This window comes from Juglans regia, chromosome 3 (genome assembly GCF_001411555.2).
Source record: "Juglans regia cultivar Chandler chromosome 3, Walnut 2.0, whole genome shotgun sequence".
Classification (NCBI taxonomy): Eukaryota; Viridiplantae; Streptophyta; class Magnoliopsida; order Fagales; family Juglandaceae; genus Juglans; species Juglans regia.
In genome coordinates, this window is record NC_049903.1 from 2263396 (window position 1) to 2279216 (window position 15821).

General features: G+C 34.7%; 2 protein-coding genes and 1 pseudogene across 2 annotated transcripts; all 3 read right to left on the reverse strand.

Annotated features, from left to right (window-relative positions):
• Positions 1-877: 877 nt before the first annotated feature.
• On the reverse strand, positions 878-2978 carry LOC109011907 (40S ribosomal protein S5). The gene is made up of 4 exons (XM_018993289.2): positions 2786-2978; positions 1820-2091; positions 1304-1507; positions 878-1141 (listed from the first exon to the last, which is right to left on the reverse strand). Exons 1-4 carry the CDS (start codon positions 2876-2878, stop codon positions 1087-1089), a joined length of 624 nt encoding a protein of 207 aa, XP_018848834.1. The 5' UTR covers positions 2879-2978; the 3' UTR covers positions 878-1086.
• Positions 2979-7682: 4704 nt separating this feature from the next.
• LOC109011961 lies at positions 7683-9322 on the reverse strand (annotated as a pseudogene).
• A 1537-nt stretch (positions 9323-10859) lies between these two features.
• On the reverse strand, positions 10860-15551 carry LOC109011908 (IQ domain-containing protein IQM6-like). Its single transcript, XM_018993290.2, has 9 exons — positions 15312-15551; positions 13982-14532; positions 13616-13730; positions 13461-13526; positions 13285-13373; positions 13091-13181; positions 12218-12454; positions 12022-12123; positions 10860-11778 (listed from the first exon to the last, which is right to left on the reverse strand). Exons 2-9 carry the CDS (start codon positions 14455-14457, stop codon positions 11014-11016), a joined length of 1941 nt encoding a protein of 646 aa, XP_018848835.1. The 5' UTR covers positions 14458-14532; positions 15312-15551; the 3' UTR covers positions 10860-11013.
• Between the last annotated feature and the right edge of the window lie 270 nt (positions 15552-15821).

Genomic DNA, 15821 nt, shown 5'->3' on the forward strand with positions numbered 1-15821 from the left:
ACTATTAATTTATCAATCAACATGTTAAGGACGAAGCTAAAAAATAACTGCCTCTGAAAAGAAATTAGGAAATTCCCTATTCAATAACCTAGTTGTTGGAATTGGAAGAGATCTACAAATAAAAATTCTATGTGCAGTCATTTTTGCGTACTCATTTGCATACTTCACTAATGTGATTGATTGCATCATTTTTTTTAATATAAAATAACTATTTTGACCAATTATATCAGTGGAGTTCATAAAAAATACGTAAAAATGATTGTACGTAACATAATTCATCCACAAATCCCACGAATAAATTCCCTTTCCTCATTTTGCAAGTCACTTTCTTTCAAATTTGGAATTGAAGTTTGCAGATCCATTAGGATCATAAATTTTAAACAAAAAAAAAAAAAAAATCAAACAAAAGTTGAGTCATTTTATATATGACTCCATTTTACATAAAGTTGCTTCAATATGTTTTTTTTTTTTTCATTTTTCTACAATATTATGACCAATTTCTTTCTTCCCGACAGCATCTTCCTGAATCTGAGCCCCATAATTACACTCAGTCCTCAAGTTATCGTTAATGCCATTAGACAAGTAGTTGATCGATTTCTGCATACTGGAATACCGTCACCACCGTCCTTGTCCAGACCACACCCATGTCTATTAAGTATTTCACCAATACCATGAAAACTGCAATTTACAGTGCATGTCAAGAATCTATGAAGATGAGGTTACTTAAAAACTGCCAAGTATGTCAAAATGTTTTGTGTTATGACAGTCGGCCTAAAGAATGGGCATGACATACCCCCGTGTAGATGGGGGCATAAGATTGTTGATGGTGATGCCTTCCAAATGAACAGCATAATTTTGTGAAATTGAAAGGCGATCGCACTCAACAACAAAAGTAAACATTTCTCACTTGAAAGCTTACTCAATATCCATAAATTAGATATAAACTCAAAACAAACATAAAGCAGATCCTCGTTCCCCCAAAAAAACACCAACCACCATGTTCAAGACTTCTACAGATAATTGAAGTACTAGAAATAACAAGCCAAAACCCCTCGTCAAGGGTATAGAAATTTCTAATCTGATCCCTCAACGATTTGCCTTGGCAACTCTCTCGATCTCATCCTTCTTCTTTATGGCGTAGCTGTACAAACAAAGGAAAAATTCATTTACGTAATGATGTAAAAAAGCATGAAAGCACAAATGTGACGAATCAGGGAGAGAATGAAAAGAGGTTCTGCGTAATAAAGAGTCAACAAATAAACCAAAGCACGGGAAGTTTTCAATTAACTAAGCTCTTATTTACCTGTTGGAGGAACCCTTGGCAGCATTAATAAGTTCATCTGCCAAGCATTCGGCAATGGTCTTAATATTGCGGAATGCAGATTCCCGAGCTCCAGTTGTAATGAGATAAATAGCCTGATTTACGCGGCGCAGCGGGGAAATATCGACAGCCTGACGCCTAACAACTCCAGCAGAGCCAATACGGGTTGCATCTTCACGGGGTCCACTGCAGTAGAATACATATTCAGAAGATTATGTAACTATGAAATTCGTCAAACTTTAAAAACACTAAATTGAATCACTGGCAGGGAGCCTAAACCAATCACTAAATTGCCCAAGCATTGCATCAGTACATGTCATATTATTAAACTGCAACTCCCTCTTGCATTTTCCGCATCCCCCCCTCCCCAAAAAAAAACTTCTTTCAATTAAAATTGTCCATTAGTAAATGCAAAAGTTAAAGGACACAGATTTAGCATACACTGAACCACCAAATTTTTCTTCCTTGAAGGGAAAAGATTGTACTCGTTTAGCATACCTGTTGACAACAGCATCAACAATAACTTGAATGGGGTTCAGATCAGTCAGCAAATGAATAATTTCCATTGCATGTTTAATAATCCTGACAGCCATGAGTTTCTTTCCATTGTTCCTACCGTGCATCATCAGAGAGTTTGTAAGCCTCTCAACTATTGGACACTGGGCCTTCCGAAAACGCTTGACTGAGTATCTTCCAGCAGTGTGAGGAACATAGGTAGCATGCTTGGCAGGTACAACTCCCACATAATCGACAAGTGAAATGTCACTGACCTAAATGGGGAAAAATTTTAAAGCAAGCATGTCAAAGCAAAATCACAACAGTGTAGGTGGGGATAACTTCTAACAAGTGCAGCTGAACAAATAATGCGAAAATAAAAATAAGGGACAACAAGTGAGTTACATAAACATATCATGGTAACCAAGCTACACAACACAACATATAGTGTCAAACTAAAGAAACGTGGCTTCTAAGCACAAACCAAGCAGTGATAGGACACCTCAACAAGAAGCACAGAAATTTAACCAATTCATCAAAGAGAATTATAATCGACCTAAAGTCATCGGTTATTAAAGAAAAGAAAATATTTCGTTTATCACTCAAAACCGAACAGAAAGTATTTACAGCCAACAGTAGAATCCCACCATGATGGATGTAATCCCCAAAAGAATATATATATATATAAACCCACTAAAATTACTCGAAAGAAAAAAAAAACTAAACACGAATAACTAAGCCAGTTAAGTAAACGCTCGTGCAAAAGAAATAAATCTGTGTCAAATGTCACACCACAAAACCCAGTTCACGATTACAACCAATATCCGTTCTGCACTTATACAGGTTTTATTTTGCCCCAATGGTGATTTTATGTTCTTAAAAAAACCAAACAGATGTTACAGAGCGTAAAATCCTAAAGTTGAAATCCGAAAAGCTAAATATTTGGAGGATTTGGACAGAGATGGGTACCTGAACGTCATCAAAGCTCCAGCGGTTGAAGAGCTTAACATCGTGGTGAGCCTGCACCGGATCCTGAGGGATCCCAATCTCAACGTCTGCCATGGCTTTACGTGCTCAGATAGAGAGTGAAAACCTAGATATGGAGGCGCTGTATCACGCGGGGCGGGGATGAGGAGTATAATGCCCTAGCTTTTAATTTGTTTTATATTTACGGGGTATCCGTAGGGCTAATGGCAGCGATTAATCTAGTGCGGAAATGACCATTGTACCACTATGGACGCTAGTGTTGTTTTTAGTCCAAATTGTTTTCTCAGTTTGCTATCAAAACCATATCATTTTATCTTATTTTATCATTATAATTTTTATAAATTTTTATATAAAATATAATAAATAATCTAATATTTTCAAATCTTAAAACAATAATAATATTAAAAAAATATTTTAACAATATTTTATTCAACTTTTAACTTTCATCTAAAATCATCTCATCTCATTTCACTATCTAAATCTCATATTATATATAAAGAAAAAGCTACTCTTCCCGGGGGCTACCGCTAGGTTTTTTTTTTATTTAATAATGAAGTAAGTATTTTTTAATAATATTATGAATTTTTTATTAAAAAAATATTAAAAAGTATTAAAAATATACATGTAAAAAAAAGAAAAAAAAAATCAAGGAAAATGAACTAGCGGGAGCCCCAACAAGAGCTTCCTGTGGTGGTTGTAGAGCCATCCTGTATATAATAGAAAAGAGTAATACTAATGTAAGTCTCAAATACATAAGTTTCATACAAATTTTTTGTAAAATAGTAGGGGGACACTATCATTTATATTGATTTTTTTCTTTAGATTTGTGTTTATTTATTTTTTCGTATTGTATTTTCTATTTATTTATTTTTTAAATACATAAAAAAATACTTTAAAAATAAGAAACAAGAGAAAAAAATTATATTGTTAATGCAATTCTTGGGTGGATTCAGATTTTACATCTAAAAAATCATTGTGCAACATTATCATCTGATTTGATATTTTCTTTTACTTATTAGATTAATTCCTATTTTTAGAATTAACAATTTCGAGGATTGATAAATAACTTCACAAAAAAGTGGATATATTTTCCATTTTAGTTATGTATTTTTTTTTCCTTTCAATTTATTATATTCGAGACCAGTATTTTTTAGATGTAAAATCCTGAATCCAATAACCCCTTCCACTAAAAATATAAAAGTTAATAATAATAACAATAGTCCCTTTTCGGAACTGACAATATGTTCTTGGGAGTTTAACAACCTCCAATAAGAAATTGCCACATCAGTATTTCATAAGATAAGTTAATGAGACACATCACATGTAATAAAATCCACATGTGAAAGAAAGAATAAGAAAAAAACATATTGAACAACAGTGAGCTCGTAACAAAACTATCTAAACTCCCGCACGACAGCAAGTTCCATCGCCGCCACTACCGAACAACGGTGTTGTCACACCAACTTAAGGTCACTGCACAACACCACACCATTTGTATAGCCACCAAGTTCCATCAGATTCGAAACAACCATCGCCCTCATCTTCTCCATTTCTATTTTCTTTAGATTTGATTTCACAATGAAAAATTGAGACAAATCCAAATCATCTGAACAACCGTTTTGAATAAACCCAATAACCCATATCACCTGGAGGTGGGGATGTCATTTTTGCCGATATAATATCATTGTTCACTCTCTTTACAAATCAAAACACAAAAACTCAACCACCTAATAATAAAACCCAAGCAATCTCCCACAACAAATTCATGAATTTCATTTCTTTCGGCTTACTTTCTTTATGAGAGAGAGAGAGATCAAAGACAAAAAAATCGAGGTTAAATAAAAAGATTATTTCTATTTTTAACCAATCGATTATTTTCATTTTTATTTGATCTGATATTTTTATTTCCATTGGGAGGGTCTGCATGATTCTATGTTTTGGGAGAGGTCTTCGTTTGGTTGGTTTCGAGAGAGGGGAAGGGTCACTGTAGTGGAGCTGAAATGGGAGTTATAGCCTGTAGTTCAGTTATAGTGGAGCTGAAATGGGAGACCTACGTGTCATTTATTTATTGAATGGCTGTTGTTAGGGAGATAACAGACCGACCGGCCATAAGTTTATCTCTAATGACAATAATAATAATAATAATAATAATAAAAGATAGGTATGAAGAATTGGGAGCAGCCGAGTGTAAATAGAAATATCCTTTTATGCAAATAAATGTGCAAACTTCTCTTCAATAATGTGTTGAATTCGTCAATAATTCAATTTGTGTGCTCTTGATTTTTGTTAATAGCATTTAAAAGGTATAGAAAAATTCTATTCATCATCTTCACACATCATATTTATTTATTTATTTATTTATTTTATCAAATATATGGTATATAAATGATGAATATAATAATTAATTAATTTAAGAAGAATAAAACCAACAAAAATTTTAAAAAATAAAAAAATACGATGGATGATGTATAAGAATGATGAATAGCAAAACTCGTATAGCAAATGAGCAAAAGGCGGGACAATAACCACATTTGGTTTGAGTTATTTTAATACAAGCATAATACGCAGCACATCACACAAGTAAATCACTTATTATGTGATGCATTATAAAGTCAAACCACATTTGGTTTTTCTTTTTTTATAAGCACACATCAGAAGTGTAAAAGATACGAAAGGCATATGAGAAGTGAGTTACAAATGCAAGTCAACATGTTTATACTTTCAATTCTGCTGGCACAAGTGCGGAGGTACTATGTACGACTCATTTTGGCAAGTCAATGTTTATATTTTAAAAAAAAAAAAAAGTATTGTTATTCAGAAGCCTATACACTACATATCATAATTTTTTTATTTTATTTTTTATTTTTTTAAAGTTTTTTTTAGTTTTATTATTCTTAAAATAATTGAATTATTTTACTCATAATTCATATACCACACATTTAATAAGAAAATAAAATTAAAAAAATCATAAAAATGATGGTGTGTGATGTATGAGACTTAGGAATAGAATTTTTCTAAAAAAAAATGGCAAGGAGAGTTGCCACATAAATACCAACTTTCTCTCCATTTCTCTCCAGTTTTCTTGCTAGGAAAATTCTCTTTCAAACTGCAGTTTCTTTTTCTCTTGTAGTACTAGAATTTGTATCTCTAGAAAATGAAGAAACCAAAGAAACCAGGATTTTTTACTGCCTCAATGGCCACAGCTTCTGCTGCAGCCCTTCGTCGTCTTATTCATCCTCCTCCTCTAACAGTACTCAACAGGTAAACCTTAATCTTATTTCTGAGGTCTTATTCTTCCTTCCTATCACTCATTGATTCTGAGTTGGGTTTCTTCAATTTTATTTGTTCTTTTAGGGTTTTTTTCAATGTTTTGAATACCGTACCGGACGATGTACCGGTCAAGGTACTGGAACGAAATATTTCGATACCGGTACCGTTTCGGGATAACGTTTCGGGATAGTTGATATATAAATAAATTATATATATAAATATATATAAAAATTATATTTCAAAATAATAGTTTATATATAAATAAATTATATATAAATACATATATATATAAATTGTAAATAGTATAGTCTGAATTAGGGGTTAAAAAATAAATTTATAGTTTGAAAAACGAAAAAAAAAAAAAAAACACAGGCTGAAATATCGGCCGGTACCGGCCGAAATTTAGGCCGAAACGGCCGGTACTGTCCGGTACGGCCGGTATTTTGGCCGGTACGGAACACATGTAGTACCTGTACCGGCCGGACGGCCGAAATGAAAATTTTCAACCGTACCGACCGGTACGGTACAAAATTAAAAACATTGGTTTTTCTTTTCCCCATTTGGTTTCTAAGAAAACCAAGGCCTGACAAATTGAGGTTTGACTGTTTTTTTTTTTTTTTATTTCACACTTAGCCTATGGCTCCATATAATACCCAACTTTTTTCTTTTCATTTTTCTTTCCTTTGCTTTCTTGACGACCAAAGAATATGATTGATTTTCATCTAGTTTTTTTTCCCTCTTGTTATAGGCCTTTCTCTTACAGATGCTGATTGTAATAGTAAATGTAAAACAAGAAAAAGTTATGGAATAAGGATGAAATACTTCATAAATTCCAATCTACTGTAGATACAAAGGGGCATTTGAGGAGCCCAGACCTCCAAAGGAAAATACTTCAAATGACTACTAGATTTCAGATGCCCAGACAATTCCCCCCTATATTCCTCGAAGGGATAACTAACAAGATTAATAACTAGATGACACGAGAAAGGTAAATAACAACTTCAGAATTAAAACGACTACAAGGAATTGAAATGCAAATGTCCCAGGGCGTGAAACGCTGCGTTGCAACTTAGGTTCATATCGTTCGTCCACAAATGACATTGTTACAATCGAGTTCATAATAAATCCCCTCCCATTAAAGAACTTTGTCTTCGAGGTTTAGAGCATTAATACAACTTAAGGGTCTGTTCCTTCCCATTCAACAACAACAACAACATACCCAGCAATCAATAAAAGTTAATAAACTTCTTCCAAAATTTCAGTTGGATAAATAAAGCCCCTGCCCTTTCATCCATAGCACTTGAAGTAGATGGAGAAAATTCAATATTCAATGCAGTCAAATTGGGGCAGCTCTATGCAATTGTAATCAAATCCCTTGTTAGATATTGAGGTGTAGTGGCAAAGTCAAACTTCTCCAACAAATGGCATCCTTTAGCAATCTCAGATAGGCCATCATCCCCCACAAAAGAAGTATTCCACAAGGAAGAACCTTGAGAGAAGGGCAATCGCGGGGAACATCAGAAATCAATTCAAGACTAAGGCTCAGTTTCTTGCTGCACCAGGTAGGTAATAGGCACAAAACCACCTTATCTAGGTGGTATAGTGTATCTGTTTGGAACGATAGCTGTATCTTCAGTTTGGGACAAAAGACCAAAAGCATACTGATGCAGCAGTGGAATATATCGGCAACACCAATTGATTTCCATCATTATTTTTTTCCTTCCTCTATCGAAAGGCCACAAGCCTTGTCTCTATATCAATTGATTTTCCACAATTTTGAGTAGATTAATCCTGTACCATCCAGAAATAGCCCTAAACACACTGCAAACTACAATATCCAGAGGAACATGTGTGTGTTGCTTGCCCTTGTAGTGATTTGGAACTACACCCCCAAAGACAATTTCACAAACGGTATTAGCATGAGGATCTTTCTTCTTATATATCTAGCTATTATAAAAAATAAAATAAAAATAAAAAATAAAAATAAAAATAAAAATTCGTAGATGGTAGCTTAACTTACATACCAAGCTAAAGCAACGTCAATCGTTGGGAACTGATTGAAATATAATCCTTTCATTTGCTCTTTCTCAAACATGAATCCCGTGGGAGGTTTGTCTTCTCTGTTCCCATAAATCAGAAACTTCGATTCTTGCATGAAATGTTCTGCAGAATCGAGCTCTTCAACAAACACATCAAAAGGCCTCTGGCCATTGGATACCCTGTAGCACAAAGGAAGATTGTTTTTTATATCTTATGTGGAAAATGTTCCAATGGATAAGAAATGCATGCATCGACCAGAATGACCCTTTCATCCTCTGGAAGGACCTATAGATAAGCAATCAATGGCTTTGGATACTCTGCCAGTGTAGCAACGCTATTTCATCCGTCAATTCAATACCAGACCCCGTGAGATCAAATGCAGTAGGAAACATTCTTGACTCCTCCAGCAGAGCAATGGTCTTGTACCAACACCATGCTCCAAACGCTTCTCAGTGAATTAGAATAAATTTTTTTTGTCTTAATTTTTTCCAGAAAATTCAGAGTTTCTTTTTCATTAGAGAGCGAGTCATCAAGGAGATTGCGTCCTCAATAAGGAGTTTTCCGTAAGTGCACTTTGGGTAATTTAAGAAAAAAATCTCTCAATCTGATGACTCCTAGAGATTGTTTGCATCCAATAAAATTTGAACCTTAGACTTAGAAGAACATACTCCCAAGCCCAATGTATTTACCACTTGAGCTAACCCCTAAGAGTTCATAAGCATCATAAAGTTACTTAGCCTAAACAAAATGATACCCCATAATAGACTAATATGCGATGCAAAATACATTGTTATTGGCTCTCTCATCAATATAGGAATTTAACAAGATAAACAGTGAAAAACTAAGCAAACAATTCTATCGTGGGCTTTCTATCGTGCCATTTTAATGACTAACGTAGTATCAAACAGTTCCAATTTCCAATTACAGAATGCAGAAGTAATCAACGGAATAAACATGATAAAAAAAATGGACGTAGACTGCAATTAGTTATGTAAATCATATTCAGAATAATTTTCAAACACAGATTTTGATCATCAAGCAAAACCACTAACATATTTTTTCCAATTTAATCAGTTCATCACTGACTTGTCTATAAGCCATTTGCTCTATAATACAACCAATCAGAAGTCGCAGTTGCATACAAACAAATTTTATTTTATTTTTATGTTGGGGAACCACCCTATGGTAGAGTCCTTAGGACTCACCCATGGAACCCAAATCTCCGGAAAGACTACACAGCAACCCACCACTATAGCCTCCCACTTAAATTGCAGTTTGATCTTTGAAGGAATCGAACATGTGACATAAAGCTCATGCACACAAGTTCGCTCTTATCACTTAGGCTACCCACGAGTGGTTCATGAAACCTCACTAGACAGGGCCCTTTGGACCCAATCCTGAGGAGTAAAACTAGATGCACAACCCCCTTTAGAATAGTGTATCATCTCATCCTATCACATCTTATCTCAACATTTAAATATCATTCAAATACAAACATTCTTCAATTTTATATTTTATATTTTTTCATATAATCATTATTTAATTATTACAACCTTTTCAAATTTTTAAACAAATTACAAAAAATAATTGAACTTTTTCAAATCATGAACCAAAAATAATATTAAAAAATAATATTTTAACAATATTTTAACTTTATAATATTTTTATTCAACTTTTTTTTCTTCTTTCTCAAAATCTCATAAAATATCTTAACTCAAATCATTTTATTACTATTCACAGATTATCTCACTACTATTAACAAATTTCTCATCTCATCTGTATAACTAAACGTGGACGTCTACAGCTCACCCCAACCCCGCTTTTGGCCTGTAGGCTGCAATATGAGGGGCATACTTATTCAAGAATTCCGGCACCGGATGTAGCAGAAACAAAATCACATTCAGTCTGATCTACAAGAAGAGAGATGCAAAATATTTTTTGTTTTCAAGAGCTATTACACAGGTTGAGGTACTTTCCTAAACTTTGTCAGTAACCAAACAAAGAGCCATGGATCTTCTAGCAAGCACAAAGTTTTTAATGAAGCAACAACAGATTTAAGCAGTTAAGCCAACGAAAACATGAACCTTATCAAAACCATATATAATAATCTAGCAAGCTTACTCCCGCCGTAATCTGTTATAAGTAATTTTATATACAATCGTGGAGTGCGTAAATGTATCGTAATCGTTTTGAAAAAAAGTAGAGTCTACTATTAAAAAATTAATTTTTTATGTGAATCTCATATTTTATTCACTTTTTTTAAAAATAATTACTCGATAGTTACATAGTTGTAAATATATTTTCTATTTTAATTTTTGTATAGGTCTGTTTGAGAGGGCTGATGGTATCGACGGTCCCTGTTTGGGAGAGTTGATGATTACGTTTGTACAACGAGTCGTAGCCGTTGTACTTGTAAATGACTTATCAAACGCAGCGTGACTTGTTTTTATCAAGCACTTGAGTAAATGTTAAAAATTAAAATAATAATAATAATAATAATAATATTTTGAAATTTTAATTTATCTAGCTTTGCTTAGTTGCAATTATTGTGCATTTATCATGTAAAGAAAAATAACTGCTTTGCATAACGTAATTATTTACTTAAAAAAATCTAAAAAATTTATCATTTACCAAAGAGAGAAGACAGAATCCTTGCACATCTCAGTGATGATTTATGTTTTTCGGTTTTGTGATTTCAGCTAAATTGAAATGGGTCTTTTCTCTATTTAGATTAAAGAGCAACACATCTTGCAAAACCCCTTCAGCCTCATTCCATTTCCACCATAATCTACAAAAATGTGCAGAATAATACATAGAAAGAATGCAAAGAATTCCTATATCTTCGTCCCCACCCTGCACGATACAATAAAATACAATTTGTGTTGTGACTTCATCTAAATTTAGTCCGTCAATGGTGTTGATGTTCTAGACGGTATCACATGCTCTGGAGCAAGGGAACTTCTGTCTGCAGTTGTCTCTCTACGCAAAGAAGTTGAAGTAAGAACCCTTGGGCTCAAGTGGGACAAGGTCCGGGGGGATGCATTAACGCCTCTTGATCTTGGAGACAAGTTGGCTTGCTCTAAAACCCGGAACAGAAGCTCCGAAGGATAGTCTCTCATGCAACCAATACGTGGCCCAGCTCCGGTTGCCCACCTACTGGATAATTGCTTAGCCAACTGATACGACTTCATTCCTTTATGCGAATCTATCCTTTTCATAATTTTTTCCTCTGGAATAGGCTGTTCATCATCTTCTTCTTGATCTTCATCAAACAAGTTCAATTTAGGAACCATGAAATCTCTCTCTGATAAAAACGTTTCTTCTGCTGTCTCATAGCCTTCTTCTGAAGAATTGTCATGAGGGTGAGTGTGGCAACTTGGTTGTAGTGCATCCTTCTTAAGAATGTCAAATGCCACATGTTGGTTTGGTATTTCAAGTCTGGCTATTTTTGAGACTAATTCTCGTGACAATCTTGTCATGGATGGTTCTGGATTTCCAGCAGCATTAGAATCCTGATCTCTGGATTCAGTGTTCTTTTGAGCCAAGATATATTCACTCATTGGTTCAGTATCCTGAGATAAATCTTCTTCTATTGGATTGCTTCGAAGGCAAACACCATCGGCATTTTCGGTAAGGGCTGCTTCTTCCTCTTCACTTGGGCTTTTCTGTTACATAGAAGAAGAGAAGCGCATCAAGATTCCTGGTGATAAAATTTTTATATGATCTCACACAAATAAAGTCTCTCAATGACAAAACGGGGAATTTTTGGCTAGCTACAAAGAGCACATCTTCCCATACTAAAGCCAAGTAGTACCACCAAAGGTAGTATCCACTAATAGGTTATGGCCAGCCAATAGTGTCCTGCTATGTTATCTTAATGAAAAAATGAGAAGCAAAGTCAGCATTACCTTTACATTGCTGAGATCCACATTGTGTTCCTTAAGGAACAACATTAATTCCTGAAAATTTTCTTCTGTTGGTAGATAATGCCCACTGTGAGGCCAAACCACCTAATGAGTTATATAAATCCTTTTAGTATGTCAAACAATTCACAAAAAAAAAAAAAAAAAACCACTTTATAAAGTCCATATTTTTCTTTTGTACCTTCAGAGCGCCATCTTCCACTACCAATCTCCCAGCAGACAATGTGGCTCCACCTGCCAAGAAACTGGAATGTTGAAATGTGCCCTTGTTCTTTAGCCCAACATACAAGGTCTTGGATGTGCTAAGGACAAAGATCCACTTCGCATCTTTAGGTCCTGTTGTATCTAGGAGTTTCCCACTCTGCCTGTAGAAAAATTTGCCGTCCTGCACCACAACTTCATAAGCCTTCCTTTCTGCCTGCAAAACGACATATTTGTCAGGCTATAAATTCCAATGGCACATGTAAATCTTTACTTTTGGTTGTATTTCGAGCCAACTAAAAATTTGAGGTTTAACCAGCTTTGGTCATTCCGTTTAAGGTAAAATAACTATCAATAAATAAATAGCCTGCAAGACAGACATCGGAAAAGCTTTCTTCCCCTTTTCAATTGCTAAAAGGTATGCTTGGTATTGAGATTAATCTAGAATGGGAATTGCTATTCCAGTGATTAAGAGGAGACATTCCTTGCTGGAGAGGCAAGAATCATTATTTTTGACACCTTGGAATTGCTTATATTTGACAATAGAACTTTTATATTGTTTATGCCGTAAATCAAAATCAAATAAAAAAGAGATTATAATAGAATAAAAGTATAAATTTTTATATGATATTATTTGATTTCATATAACATATTATTCTAGATTTTTATTTTATTTATACCTTACTGCAAAAATTTTCGATGCTATATTTACATTAGATACAAGTTATGACTGTTATGAGATACAATCTATGAATTATATCAACATGTCAAATCTGTCCTAATTCTAATTCCTCAGAATGGTCCATTGTGTGTGTGTGTGTTTTTAAGGCTCACAAGGAGATGTGAGGTTTACCGGACCAAGGTATTTGATACATTGTTGCTGAAGCTTGGATCGAGGACATCTATCAAGAAGATTGGCTTCTTTTCCCTCTCCTATATCGAGCCTGTATTTTTTTCGAAGTTCAAACGTCAAAGGGAGAAATAGATTTTCATTGTCAACCAAAACACAATATGAAGGATTTGCTTTGGGTCCCAAGGTAATATTACCAGTAGAAGAAGGGCTGCGTGCTCTCACACTGGAGCCATGTCACGTAATAAAATTGAAGGTTATGGCCATAGCGATGGCGAGGATCAATCTGTTAATGAGAAGGGACAAGAATAAGAATATGCCAGAAATGAAAACTAGTGATTTGGCAAAAAGATACACTAAGCATTGGGCTTACTGCCTCGAGCCAATGTTGTAAAGCAAGTTTACGAGCCTTTTCATCCTTTGATAAGCCTTTCCCGACCTGAAAAATCAAATTAAAAAGAATCAGCAATTGAGAACAATATAACTGAGCTGTATCGTTTGGTATGCATCAAATTGATAAAAAGCTACCTTAGCAGCTCTAGTTCTTGCCCTTGACCAACGTGAAGAAGCAGTTTCAGGTTTCTCGATGTCAAAAAATGATATAGAGCTCCGCTTCAGTTCTGCAAAATCGAGTAGCTTCCACCTACAAAGTGAATTGCAAGATGCTTATTGTATACATACAAGAACGAGGTGTTAGGAAAAACAGACACAAAACTATTAAATTTCATTTAGTAAAGACAGACTCTTCAAAGCCCATGGGTTCAAATTGTGATACCAGATTAAGTTATCGATCTTTGCTTCCAAAATATTTGGGAAAATTTAAATGGGTGGTTTTAACTCTATGTAATGGCCAAAATTTCCTTTAAAGAAGGGTGCATAAGAACTTAAACAAACCATCTCTGCTCCACAAGAACTGCACAATCTGCAAGCTGTCTCCTTGTTCGGAAACTCTTGTACACTTTCTGCAACTTCAATGCAGCCTGGCACCTATGCTTCTTTGGATCTGTCAATGGTGATTGGTGTTTTTCCTCGGACAAGCTATCTGATCTTGGCAATTGATCTCCAACATCTTTAGTGTTAGAGCTCACACTTTTACCGAAAACTCTGTTTTCCATTTCTGCAGAAGGAGTTCTGGATGAGAACATGGTCTCTAACCCTCTCCTTTCAAAGCTAAGCGATCCCTCGAACACCATCTTTCTCAATCCGTATGATTTTATCATGGTGGGTTCTGAATCACGGCCATTGAAACTGACTGATCGCAATGGATTTCTTACATCTTCACCCCCAAAACTGATTGATCTTAGAAGAATAGCTTCAAAGCGACTATCCACATCATCAGGGTCAGAGAATGGACAAAAGGACATCCCCATCTAGTCAAAATGGGATGTCTTATATATCCAAATAATCAAGATCTCAAAAAGCATGATCCATGTGGAGTCGGTAACCTGGTAATAAACAAAAGTTGAAAATAACAACGTAAGTTTGCAAACTGGTATTTGATACGACAGGCATCGTATGATAAAGAAAATAGCACCAAAACGTCAGTAATCACGGATGAGGGCCTATGATTGATTTCATGAACACAACAAAAAAAATATGACTGATTTCATTGACACCTCCCCGCACTTCGTTTAATAAGAGGATGAAGAGGAAGGAAAGGAAAATTTCTGACAAAAGTTGGCAAGTTCCGTGAAACAAGTGAGTTCCTTCAAATGCAGACCTTAGAAAAACAAGGATTTTGAGGCTTAAGTAAATCATATACCGTAGATACATATATACATACATATATATATATATATATATATATATATATATCCCATAACAACACAATAACATGAGTAACCCAAAAATATATGTATCTACGGGCCCATTTCAATCAAACAGCACAAAAACGAGAACTTTAGAGAGACCACTGACATGATCGATCTTTTTAAACTGATTTTCATTTAAACTTTTCAATATATATATATATATATATATATAATTTCTTTCTTTATTCACGGTAGACTCTGAATTTCATCGAGAATATTTCCCAGAAGGACCACTTTATCCTACCTATTTCGATCAACCAACACAATAACAATAACCCATTGATTATTTACAAAAAAAAAAATCATATTTCTCTTGACACATTCATATAACTTAAAATATAGAAATAAAGAAAAATTCTACTCAAATATAAAGCCAATGCCGTGAGCGTGAAATGAAGATATAGAAGTCTTACTTGTTCTATCGAAGGCAGAGTGGGAACCAGAGATGCGACTGGCTTTTACGCAAGATTGAAAGGAGAGAGACAGAGATGGGCAATGACCAGATGGGATTTGGGAGGATACAATATGAGAGAAAGCGAAGAATGTGGTGGGTGTAGCGAACAGGTTTTTTGGTTGGCTGTCTGAATATTGTCCCACGATCACAGAGTGTCCCCGTGCCCCTTTTTTTTTTGTGCGTCTCTGAAAAGCTCCAACACCGCTTGCCCTGAGATATTCTTGCACCATGTACGCATATATAGAGAAGACAGAACGAGAGGGAGAGCCGAGGGGGCGTTTGGAGTAACAGATGGTCTCCATCCACGTGTCATTGACCGGGAGGGTATACTTTTTTCTTTCTTTCTTTCTTTTATTTTTATATTCCCAAAAAACCCATTTATTGTTAAATAAATGTAATGTTTTTATTTTTTATTTTTTGATAAAGTAATGTTTTTATTTTTTATTTATACCATTAGTGGCTTGGAATA

What these genes read in the sequence shown, in the direction of transcription:
- LOC109011908 (XM_018993290.2), bottom strand. Translation starts at nt 14,457, where the DNA reads ATGGGGATGTCCTTTTGTCCATTCTCTGACCCTGATGATGTGGATAGT. An exon ending in TACAACATTGGCTCGAGGCA is followed by an intron (nt 13,374 to 13,460) that starts GTAAGCCCAATG and finishes TCTCATTAACAG; the next exon opens with ATTGATCCTCGCCATCGCTA. An exon ending in TGGATCTCAGCAATGTAAAG is followed by an intron (nt 11,779 to 12,021) that starts GTAATGCTGACT and finishes TCTATGTAACAG; the next exon opens with AAAAGCCCAAGTGAAGAGGA.
- LOC109011907 (XM_018993289.2), bottom strand. Translation starts at nt 2,878, where the DNA reads ATGGCAGACGTTGAGATTGGGATCCCTCAGGATCCGGTGCAGGCTCAC. An exon ending in GGAGCTTTGATGACGTTCAG is followed by an intron (nt 2,092 to 2,785) that starts GTACCCATCTCT and finishes TTCCCCATTTAG; the next exon opens with GTCAGTGACATTTCACTTGT. An exon ending in GTTGATGCTGTTGTCAACAG is followed by an intron (nt 1,508 to 1,819) that starts GTATGCTAAACG and finishes ATTCTACTGCAG; the next exon opens with TGGACCCCGTGAAGATGCAA.